The 12,452-nt window shown below is 47.9% G+C and overlaps 1 protein-coding gene across 1 annotated transcript in view; it reads right to left on the bottom strand.

The window, feature by feature from the left end:
• Positions 1-11,742, bottom strand: part of LOC131236568 (dynamin-like protein ARC5) — a 42,625-nt gene extending 30,883 nt beyond the window's left edge. The window contains exon 1 of the mRNA XM_058233838.1: positions 11,242-11,742. Within this exon, the coding sequence (XP_058089821.1) occupies positions 11,242-11,574 (333 nt within the window). The 5' untranslated portion in view covers positions 11,575-11,742. The remainder of the gene's footprint in view (positions 1-11,241) is intronic.
• Between the last annotated feature and the right edge of the window lie 710 nt (positions 11,743-12,452).

Genomic DNA, 12,452 nt, shown 5'->3' with positions numbered 1-12,452 from the left:
GCTGAAACCAAAATCCATCAGTTCATTCGTTGAGCTAAGCAACGCCTTCCTCACCAACTTCATCGGCGGAAAGAAAAAATTAAAGCCCCCTGCACATCTGAATAACCTAGTAGAATCAGGGAGAGCTATTGAAAGATTACATCAAGCGTTTTAATTTCGAATCCCTTCAAGTTCGAAACATTCGGAAGAAACGGCCCTCAATGCACTCATGCAAGGAGTTAGGGATAAGCCATTCTGGCATCTCTAGACAAAACTCCGCCCGATACTCGGGAGAATTTATGTCACGGTCCGATAAATATGCCAACGCCGAGGAAGCGCGAATCTGCGTGAAACCAAAACCTCGGCCAAAGAGTCGGCCAAAAAGAAGCCGACTCGGCGGGGGGAAGGAAACGCAAAGAGGATCAAGCGCGTGACGAGCGAAGGTCGAAAACGGCCGGATCGAAAATTTTCCACATATACTCCACTGAATAAAACTCGGGAAGAGGTTGATGGAAATAAAAAACGAAGGCTTTGTCAGCTGGCCCATAAGCTCAGGAGTAATCCTAATCGGCGGGATAAGGATAAATTGCCATTATCATCGCGATCACGGGCATAACACAAGTGATTGCCGTCACTTAAAAGAAGAGATCGAAAGACTCATAAAAGACGGCCGACTCAGAGAACATATGGTCAAAGCTGGGGTATCTGAGGCGCGCCCGAACGAGAGTCAGCCTATGGAAGAAATCCGGACGATTATCGGCGGTCCACAATGTGGGGGCGACTCAAACAACGCGCGAAGGAATCACGCACGAAAACTTAGTCAGCCTCAGTCCGAGCTCATGATTATAGATCGGCCATCAAAGGAGAAGAAAAGAGAAAGATATTGCATCTCGTTCACAGAAGAAGATGCCCGAGGCATCTATCACCCCCACGATGACGCATTGATTGTCACCCTGACTATCGCTAACCGAAAGGTGTTTCGTATACTAGTCGATACGGGGTCATCTGCAGACGTGTTATTTACCCAGGCGTTCGACAAAATGGGGATCGAACGATCCACACTGCGCCCAGTTCGGACCCCGTTGATCGGTTTTTCCGGAGGACAGGTGCTGCCTGAAGGAACTGTCTCATTACCACTCACTGCTGGCAATGCCCCACATCAGACGACGATGATGATTGACTTCCTGGTCGTCGATCAACCCTCGGTATACAATGCGATACTCGGCCGACCTTCATTGAGTCTCCTCCAGGCAGTGGTATCCACATACCATCTTACAATGAAATTCCCGACCGAGTCAGGTGAATTGTTAAGGGAGACCAGCAAGACGCAAGGCGATGTTACATGATAGCTGTAAAAGTAGACGCCGACAAGATTCCGACCAACATATTAACAATCGAATCGTTGGACCCTCGGGGCGAGAATTATGAACGAGGACAGCAGGTCTAATATCTTGTCTCAATCGCCTTAGTCGAAACAGATGGATCCAAGACAGTGCGAATTGGCTCATCTCTGCAGTCCCCTTTGAGAGAAAAGCTGATCGCCTTGCTCCGAGAGTACGCCGACGTATTCGCTTGGAATCATGAAGATATGCAAGGGATCGACCCCTCCGTGGTGACTCACCGGCTTAACGTCGATCCGTCATATCGACCGATCCGACAGAAGCGACGACCGCTCGGCCCTGAACGATACGCCATCATCGAGAAAGAAGTCAACAAACTACTACAGGCTAATTTCATAGAAGAAATACACTATCCAGAGTGGGTCGCGAATGTCGTGCTTGTGAAGAAGTCCAACGGGAAATGGCGAGGCTGTATTGATTATACCGACTTGAATAAAGCCTGCGCCCCAAAGATAGCTTTCCGCTTCCGAGGATAGACCAGCTAGTAGATAGTACAGCCGGACATGAGCTCCTTAGCTTCATGGATGCTTATTCGGGATATAATCAAATTGTAATGCATCAAACAGATAAATCAAAAACTACCTTTGTCACAGACAAAAGCCTTTATTGTTACCGAGTGATGCCATTTGGTCTGAAGAATGCCGGTGCAACTTATCAAAGGTTAGTTAACAAAATTTTTGCTCGACTTATAGGCCGAACCATGGAGGTATACATCGACGACATGCTTGTCAAGAGCATACACGCGGCGGATCATGTGAATGATTTGGAAGAAATGTTTCTAATCCTGCGGAAGTTCCGGATGAAGCTAAATCCAAGTAAATGTGCTTTTGGAGTAGGCTCCGGAAAATTCCTCGGTTTCTTAGTCAGTCAGCGAGGAATAGAGGCAAACCCTGAGAAGATAAAGGCTCTGATTGATATGGAATCCCCCAAAACCATTAAGGACGTCCAAAGATTGACCGGACGAGTCGCAACACTCAATCGGTTCCTGTCCTACGGATAAATGTCTCCCTTTCTTCAAACAATTGAAAGGAAGACAAGCGATGGGTTGGACGGAAGAGTGTGAAGCAGCATTCCAGCAATTAAAATCATATCTCGGTTCTGCACCTCTCTTATCAAAACCCGAACCAGGGGAGTCGTTGCTCCTCTACCTAGCCGTGTCCGAGGCAGCGGTTAGCTCGGCTTTGATACGAGAATCTGAAGGAAAGCAACTGCCGGTTTACTATGTCAGCAAAGCATTACTGCCGGCAGAAACGAGATACCCAAGCTTGGAGAAAGTTGCCTTGGCTTTAATAACTTCCTCTCGGCGGCTTAGGCCGTATTTCCATGCCCACACCATCATTGTAATGACCGACCTTCCGCTTCGCCAGGTACTGCAAAAACCAGAAGCTTCCGGCCGACTCACCAAATGGGCTATCGAGCTGAGTGAGTTTGATATTCAATACCGACCAAAGGCAGCAATCAAAGGGCAAGCCGTAGCTGATTTTATCGCCGAAGGAACACCTTCAACCGAACTCTCAGTGAACGATACGCCGAAGGTCGATGCAGTGCCCGCCTCGACCGCTTCCCCTTGCCCTATTCCATGGAATCTGTATGTCGACGGTTCTTTCAACTCGAATGCCTGTGGGGGTTGGGTTGTGCTGGATTCCGCCGATCACACCTATATACAGTATGCCTTACGACTTGGATTTCAAGCGTCGAACAATACGGCGGAATATGAAGCGTTGCTACTCGGCCTCCGACTCGCCGCTAGCATGGAGGTCACGCACCTAAGCGTTTTCAGCGACTCTCAGTTGGTTGTTAATCAAGTTACCGGTGTATACCAGACACGGAAAGACCGGCTAAGGGCTTACATGGAGAAAGCGAAAGAACTTATCAACAGATTTCAATTCTGTCGTGTAACTCGGATACCTCGTGCGGAAAACAGCAAAGCCGATTTGCTAGCAAAGCTCGCCTCGGTCGAAGAAGACGATATACCCATGTCCGTCCCTGTCGAATACGTCGATAAACCAAGTATAGACGAGCCAATTAGCGAGGCCGTCAATACAATCGACTCGGAACCATCCTGGATTGATCCAATCCGCCAATTCCTTGACGAAGGAAAGTTGCGAAGATCGCACCGAGGCCCGACGAATTAGGATCCGAGCTTCCGTTACACCATACTCAACGGGACCCTTTATAAGAAAGGATACTACTCCTTTGCTGCGGTGCCTCAAACCCACCGAGGCAAACTATGTGTTACGGGAAATTCATGAAGGAATCTGCGGAAACCACTCTGGAGGGCGATCCCTCGCCTACAAGGTCTTACGACAGGGATACTACCGGCCCACTATCCAACACGACGCCCGCGAGCTCGTTCAAAAATGCGACAGATGCCAACGGTTTGCGGTAATTCCGAGGCAAGCACCCGAGGCACTGACGCCGATGACGGGTCCCTGGCCTTTCGCACAATGGGGCATCGACCTCATAGGACCGCTCCCTATGGGAAAAGGCAGACCAAGTTTGCTGTGGTAGCAGTGGACTATTTCACGAAGTGGGCCGAGGCAGAGCCATTAGCTAAAATAACCGAGCCGAAGATCACCGAGTTTGTATGGAAAAACATTATCTGCCGATTCGGAGTACCCGTACCATTGTCACAGACAATGGAAGGCAATTTGATAATAGGAGCTTTCGTGAGATGTGCAAGAACCTCGGGATCAGGAATATTTATTCATCACCGCATCACCCTCAAACCAACGGACAAGTCGAGGCAGTTAACAAGATTATCAAGCAACATCTTCGGACCAAGCTTGGCCGGGCCAAAGGAGCATGGGCCGAAGAGCTCCCGAAAATTCTTTGGGCTTACCGAACTACAACCCGAACGGCCACAGGAGAAACCCCGTTTTCACTCGCTTACGGCTCGGAAGCAGTCACTCCCGTCGAAATCGGATTACCTTCGGCTCGAATCACCTTATTCAATGCGGAAGAGAATGAAGAACTCCTTGCACTCGGACTCGACCTTCTGGACGAACAAAGGGAAAGGGCGAGGCTGCGCACGGAGGCTCGACAACGACAAGTGACTCGGTTCTACAATACACGAGTTAAGATTAGAAGATTCCGAAGGGGAGATATGGTTCTTCGGAAAGTGTTTTCCAACACTAAGGAGTTTGGGTCGGGTACACTGGGACCCAATTGGGAAGGACCCTATATCGTCTCGGGCACCATTAGACCAGGAACATATCGGTTGGAAGACCTGAACGGACAGTCATTGCCTCATCCATGGAACGCTGAACACCTCAAGGTCTACTATCCTTAGCTTACTATTTGATGTTTAAAGACATGCTTTTTCATTCGTCCGAATACGTGTAAGTACAAAAGCAACCGAATACATCGGAGCAAAAAAAATATATACATATAAAAAACCAAAGTCTTCATCGTCGGCCCCGTCCCCGGCAGTTGTGTCTTCAGCGGCGGCGTCCGGATTCTCGGACTCTGAGGCCGCTCCGCCTTCGATTTCTGAAAGGTCAAGGTCAGGAAAAGACTTCTTTATATCCTTGACGCATTCCAGGTATCCGCTCTGGAACAGGCGATCCCTCTCGTCCTCAAACTCGGCCGACTCAAGGAATGCTTGGACGGCTTGGTCCCTAGCCGTCTCGGCCTCCCGAGTCTTCTCCTCGGCCTGTTGAATGCGCTCCGCCGCCTCAAGCTTAGCCCGAGCTAAGTCATCCGCGCACGAAGCATGGACTGCCAGAACTCGCTGATTCTCCTCTTCGGCTTTGGAGAGTCGAACCAATGCCTGAGCGACCTCTGCCTTCGCTTCGTCCAGGGCCCTTCTGGAAGAAGCCGCCTCTGCCCTCGCGTCTTCGGCAGCTTTCCGAGCAAGAGACGCCTCGCCTGTCAGGACGCCGACCCGGATCTCGGCCTCAGACAGAAGAGCCTGTAGCCGATGAGTTGAGGATAGCTCCTTGCTGGCCTTGATTAAGCAAGGAGCGAGTTCAAAAAGCATCCGGGCAGCGTGGCTGACGGTCTGCGATGACGGGGCGTTGTACAGTTTCACGAACTCTCTTTCACACCCATGGGCCAGGGCCCAAGGAACCATCCCCGACACCACTTGTTGCAGGATTGACGGCCCCTCTTGGTTCGTCTCTTCCCCTCGGGAGGACGCAGTCCTCGTCTCTTCCTCCCCCCTTGAGGTCGTGGCCCCGGTCTCTCCTTCCCGACTCGGCACCGTCGTCTCAACGCGTGCCGAGTCAGGTGCCGCCTGAGGATCCGAAGCAGCAATCGCCGTCTCTTCCGCCCTTTCGTCCAGGTCGGGAATCACGACGACCGGAGGGGCAGAAGAGCTCGCTGGCTCTTTCTCCTTCCGCGGCACCCTTTGCCTCTTCGGTGGCCGAGGCTCAAAGAAGAACTGACCGTGGAGGAGCCTTCAACTTCGTGACTGGTCTAAGGGCAGGACGAGCTCCAGTCATCTCCGGTTCGGGGACAATCCTTAGGTTGGGACGAGCTTCGGGCAGATCTGCAAAAACAAAAAAAAGGAGGGGGAGAGCAAGGCGAAGTAAGTCGGCGGAAATTTGAAAAGTTCAGAAGATTCGTTCTTAATTACCTGTAACTTCCGAGTCCAGGCCTGCAAGGTGAAGGCGCTCCGCTGTAGAAGCACCTTCCAAGACCTGTCCCTCGGATCCAACGACTTCAACTCTTTGATCCGAGCCGAGGCAGTGCTGCCGAGCTTCGGCTTCTTCTTCGGAATATCTGCAAAACATAAGTAAAAAAAAAAAAAAATGAAAAAGGGCGAGGGAGAGAAGACCCAAGTCACTTGCTCTCTGAAATGTCCGAGGGAAACGATCCTCGCAAGACCAGTACTCGACCGTCTCCCATCGACAACATGCCCAGAACCAACGCGCTTTCCCATGGTTGTTGGAAGTGGGAGGGTCGGTTATCAGGGAACCGCCTCCGCCTCGCCGCGCAGAGAAGACGTAGAAGCCGGGGTAGTTCGGATTTACCCGCACTTGATACAGGTGGAGAAATTCGTCGACTGTAAGTGGTGGTTGTTCCATCTCAGCCCACAACACCGCACATCCGAGTAAGTTCCTCCACCCATTCGGGACTATCTGCCGGGGCAATCTGTATGCGAGATAAAACTCCCCGGACGATGGTCTGAAGGGGCAGACGCAAGCCGCACTGCATCGATACTTGGTAAATTGCGACTGCCCCAGCAGGAGGGTGATCTGGCAGGTCATTCGGGCGAGGAAGATACGTGATGACCGACTCGGGGATATGATACCCGACTCGACTTCTGTCCAAGTCCGCCTCAGTCAAGACTGAAGGAACCGGACCGCTTAAATCTTCCCCCGATTCTTCCCCTTCAGACTCGGCCTGCGCCGATTCATCAGCAGGAACTGGGTCAGGGGTTCCTTCGGCGATTAAAATTTCATCTTCTTCCTCTTCATCTTCCTCCATGTCCCTTGGTAAGTTGGGCCTCCCGGCGGGTTAATAAGGATGACCCGCCACGGGAAGGAACGACGGAAGCAGGGCTCCGCTTGATCGTCGGTGACTCTCTCAGGCATACAAGCGGCGTTGGCATCCACTGCTATCTCCGTCAGTAAGAGAAGGCGATTCCGCAACGTTCCCAAAACGTTGCGCTTCGCCTTCGTCTCGGGAAGCTCCCCCTTGGGGCTTTGAGAACTCCTATCCGCCATTATTATTATGTAATAAAGAGGAAGGAGAAACTCACCGGAGAGAAAGGAACAGTGGCGGAAAGAAGTGCCGACGATAAAGAGAGAAGAAAGGAAGGAGATGAAAGGCTACGCAAATCCCAGAGAAAACGCAGAGCGAGAATGGCAAGAGCAGTAAAAGTTCGAAGTGCGGGACCCCTGACGTTTTATAAGGTCGCCCTACGGCGGAGACATTAATGGGGAAATGATTCGACGCCTGCATCGATTCCCCCACTCGACACGTGGAGCACGCCGACTAGCAACAATAATAGCTTTACTACGTGTCCAATCCTCATTGGCGGGACCTGCGATTTGATAGCTGACGGCGCATACGATGTCAGAAGCTGAACCGTCCCCATCAAAGGTCTCAATGAATGCGCTTAACGACTACTTCTCGTCTCGGACTAAGTTATGAACCGACTCAGCACTCGCTACTCCTCAGTGTCATATGGAAAATTCACTTAAATTTTAGGGGGCTCTTGTTGGGGACAAAACATACATGTCCTCAGACTCGGACTAAATGACTCGGGCCACCAAAGGATGTGTCAAATCCGAGGAGTTATTCGCTAGACAGAGTCAAAGGTTGTGTAGGCCCCGACGGGTCTGTTGGGTGGTTAGTGTATCGGGCATGCTTCGGGAGGACCTCTTTATCTGATCGAACCGTCACAAGATGAAGCCGCACTCCGGATGTCTTGGGATAAGATTCCCGATCCCGAAGCTCACGGGATCGGATGAAGGCATGAGACGGGCACGATCCTGTTTCCGTGATCCCAGGAGAAGATTCCGTGATCCCAGGAGAAGATCTCGCGCACAATACCAGGAAGAGAATCCTCGTACGATTAAATGCCCCAGCATCTATAACAGGGGGCCCTCACCTTGAGAGGTACGAAAACAAATTACTCAAAAAGACTTTTCAATACTTTAATACACCGAGTCCAGGCCTGACTTTGGCATCGGAGGTTCCCCTGCGCTAGCCCGGGTCTCGTTTGTCCTTTTTCTGTGCAGGCATACAAGGATCCAACTTTATGAATCTAACAACTATGGAAACCAATTCAAATGATACTTGTCAGTACATTCCCATATTAAACAGAAGACTGCAACAGACAGGATGGATTCATCAAAATACATTCTTCAGTGACATGCTACATTCAAATTTTGAACCTTGCTCCTACTCGTAGACTCTAGTATACAAATGCCCCAACACATGGCTGCCCAGTCTGCAAGCATATGGAAAACGTGTCCACTATAAAATCATCTCACTAACGTACTGGGATGGAGATCCAAATGGAATGGCCATCCAGCTCATATTATCACGGTTGGACAAACATGCTAACCACCTCACAAATGAATGATTTAAGAATCACCCAATTCCTAAATTAGCAAGCGTCCAGTTAAAATCATCTCCAACCAAACACCAAGTCTACCCAAACGAACTAATGTTGGCGATATGATGAGGACATCCGAGCACCAGTCAGAGCATACCAGAGGAGGAGGAGAGCTCATGTTTCTTTATGACTAGGTGATGCATACATGGGACCCCGTGAGCCCAATTCGAATGCCTAGCCCATTGAACACCCCACATGCATGATTATGCATCTTTGAAGGCCCCACACTAGAAAGATGCATGTGAGCTACTTGGTGGGACCATTCTGACCATTAGATTATTTCCATTGGACATCTTGATCGTGGGCTATGAAATAGTTTAATTTATTTAGTTGTTTATATGTTTGTTATTTTTTAGGGTTAGTTTATATTTTTGTTGAGTTTAAGGAGTTATGAACAAATTTTATTTTATTGAGTCTTTATGTGAAACTTTTTATCTAAGAGCGTCTGTTTGTAAAAAGTCTTTCTTGAGACTATATAAGGCTTGGACGTCCACACCGTAGCCATTATTGAGCATATGAAATGAAAATTCTTCTTTATCTTTGCTTCGAGATCAAGCAAAATCTCTTGTGAGTGTTGTGAACCCATGGAGTGATTCCATCTTATTTATCTCTCTTATTTTCTTCTTTCAAAGTAATATCTACACTTTTCTTTTCTTCTCTCTCTCTCTCTCTCTCTCTCTCTCTCTCTCTCTCTCTCTCTCTCTCTCTCTCTCTCTCTCTCTCTCTCTCTCTACTTTCCTCAATCTCTCTCAATCCTTCTCTTCTCCTTTATTTTTATTTTTATTTTCCCTAAAACTCATCCCCAATCTCCTCCGAAACCCATCTAAACCTAGGCCTACTTACACCGTATCACCGTATGGACCTCTGCACATAACCGTACGGCCAACCATCTCCTCCCTATTTTCCTATTTGATCCCTGCTCCTTTCTCTCTAAAATCCATAACCCTAAGCCTAAAACCCTCAAGTCCAATCCTAGAACCTAGAATTCTCAGTACCTTAATCTTAAACCCTAACCCTAAATCGTCCTAAATCTCAAAACCCTAGCATCCGAAATCCCAAACCTAGTTTTCTAAAATCCTAACCCTAAATCCCTAAAACCTCAAACCCTAATTTCCAAATCCAAAATTCCCAAATCTCAAAACCCTAGTTCTTAAACCCTTTAACAAACCAAGAGATTCCATCTACAATTAGATCAATTCCTATGCTTGATGGAAGTCCTATCTTCCATAGGTCCCATCTAATTGTATTTTAAAAGATCTAATTGACAGGTTGTGATTAAGTCTTAAATCTGAGCAAACTTAAATACTTGAATTTATTACGCTTGTGATTGATTATCATTGTTGTGTGCTTTAAATTGTTCTAATTAATTCGTTGATGATCTCGTTGCATCATTCTAAGCTAGGTCATCCGTCCTACATCATGATATTTAATGATAAAGCTGCATAGCTAGGCAATTTGTGGCAAAAGTGGAGCTAGTGTATTCCTGTTTACAGCATTGATCATAATCCATTCCATAATAATAGAAGAAAATAAGATAGTAAACATCTTGCGTTAGTTCGGGGATGGGACCCGCATGTAGCCACCCGATCGACTACCAGGGATGGGCCATGGTAAAAAAAAAAAACCACATGATCATTTAATAATAAACTTCTCTGATTCAGTGTTGGCCCTCAACTATTTTTGTTGTCTACCGCCCATTTGAATGCCACCAATGATAAATCAGTATCATCCAGTCGGCATAATATATGAATCACATGAAGCAGATTTGTAGATCCAGAGTACTTCCAGCTTGATGTATGGTTCTAATCGCCCAACATGTGGACCTCATTCAGCAAATCACCAAAACCGAGGGACATTCTCATAACACTAACCATAGTAAGAAAAGATTGTGTGCATATCTCCCACCATCCACAAACGGCGGGTACGAATTTTAAGGGGTCGTTTGGCAAGTGTGACTAGGTGTGAATTGGAATCCAAATCACAATTACCATGGAATCCATGTGAATTGGAATCCTCAGTTGTGTTTGGCAGCCCATAATTGGAATCCACTGGAATCCAAAAATTGTGTTTGGCAGCCTCTGATTGGACTGCATTGGGATTCGGTAGTATATTCACACGAACCTTAATTTGATTAAGTAAACCACCTTCAATGCCCCAAATTAGCATACATATGTGACATTTGACAGAATGATTGTAATAAGCCCATTGTAATATACACTTTGGCTAGAAATCAGGAAATTCCAATCCTTAAGTGGGCCACAAACATAAGGATCTCAGACAATGTTACTCGCCAATGTTTTTTAACTGTCCATTACATGGCCAATGTTAGGCAGTTTGGATTACTCTATTAGTGTGATTTTAGTGATGTGGCTGATAATTGGATTGTTTAGGGGTGTCATTAGCATGCCACGCATACTACCGATTAGTCCTTTGTTACTCCCATGACTCTCCTACCTTTAACAGCGAAGCCTTCTTTTCATTTACCACCAATTCACAGCAAAACAGAGTGATTTCAAAACACACCCAAAAGCAACTTTCCATTTACCACCGATTCCATTTCATACCAATTCACACCAACCAAACGACCTTTTTTTTTCCAACGCACAGCAATCCACACTAATGCAAACTAATTAATACACATTTCGCATTTCAAAATGAACTGAAAAATCGATTTTTGAAATGTCATTACATTGGCGCCAACCATAGGTATGGGCGCACTATTCTCGGTGAGTCCTATGCGTCGTGGAAGAAGAATCAAAACGGAAGACGGGAAATGAGGGTTTTCATTACTTGGATTTCTTGGAGAGTTTTCTCATTGGCTTGGGTGGGGTCGTCGTCAGAGACAAGGCGGCAGAGCGGGAGCTCGCAGTCCGGATCATACTTCATGTGGAGGGTGATAGGGCGACGAGTCTTGGTGCCGCCTCCGACGTGGTTGAACTGGAATCCCATGAGTGCCTCCACCAGGGCGCTCTTGCCGTCGGTTTGGTGACCCACCACAAGAACAGCTGGGGCGTCGAAGGGGGTATCGAATTCCTGGGCCAGAGCATGGAGCTCGTTGTACGCTTCGTATACTTTCTCCTGCGAAGCCGAAACCCGGCAATTTCTCTCTTCGTCGCCCTGCATTTCTCTCTCTCTCTCTCTCTCTCTCTCGCCAAATGAGCCTGTTTTTGTCGCAAGAGTCTGCAGAACACGGGACCCTTGCCCTTCACTCGTGCTTTTGGGATGGCGAGCGAATGGTACTCAGATGCATGGCTCCACCACCGTAGCAGCAACACGGGAAACAGAGAAATGCTGCGCGATTTGCGCGAATAAAGATATCCCCGGGGACGCGGATTTGCTACTGAACCCGACGGTAGCGAGTCTCGCTGCCGAAGTGACGTCACCACGTTATTTGGGCACCACCATGATGGATGTGTTGTATCCACACAATCCATCCATTTGGAGAGATCATTTTAGGCCATGAACCAAAGAGTGAGGGAGATCCAAATTTCAAGTGGACCCACCACATAAAACAGTGGGACAGTGACGCTCACCGTTGAAACCTTACTAGGCCCACTATGATGTTTATTTGAGATCCAACCTGTTTATAAGTTAATACGGACATGGAATGAGGTAAAAAATAAATATTAGCTTGAACGTAAACCTTTGTGGTCCAAAAAAGTTTTTAAGGGTAAGTGTTCAATCCCCACTGTTTTCTGTGGTGGGGTCTACTTTAGCTTTGGATCTTCCTCATTCTTTTGCTCCTATCTTAAAATGATCTCTCCAAATAGATGGACGGTATAGATACAACACATACATCATAGCGGAGCCCACAGGATGTAGTGACGTCACTTCATCAGCGAGACTGCTACTGTCGAGTTCAACTCGCGTCCTCTGTCGTGTTGTCATGGAGCTCCGGGGTGCAAATGGTTCGGACCCGACCCAAAAACTAGCGGCTCTGCGTACAAAATTTTGACCCATGGCGAGTCTGGGTCCTCTCAAAATCAACCCAATTAGATCTG

This window comes from Magnolia sinica, chromosome 2, assembly GCF_029962835.1.
Source record: "Magnolia sinica isolate HGM2019 chromosome 2, MsV1, whole genome shotgun sequence".
Classification (NCBI taxonomy): Eukaryota; Viridiplantae; Streptophyta; class Magnoliopsida; order Magnoliales; family Magnoliaceae; genus Magnolia; species Magnolia sinica.
This window is presented reverse-complemented; position numbering and strand designations above follow the sequence as displayed.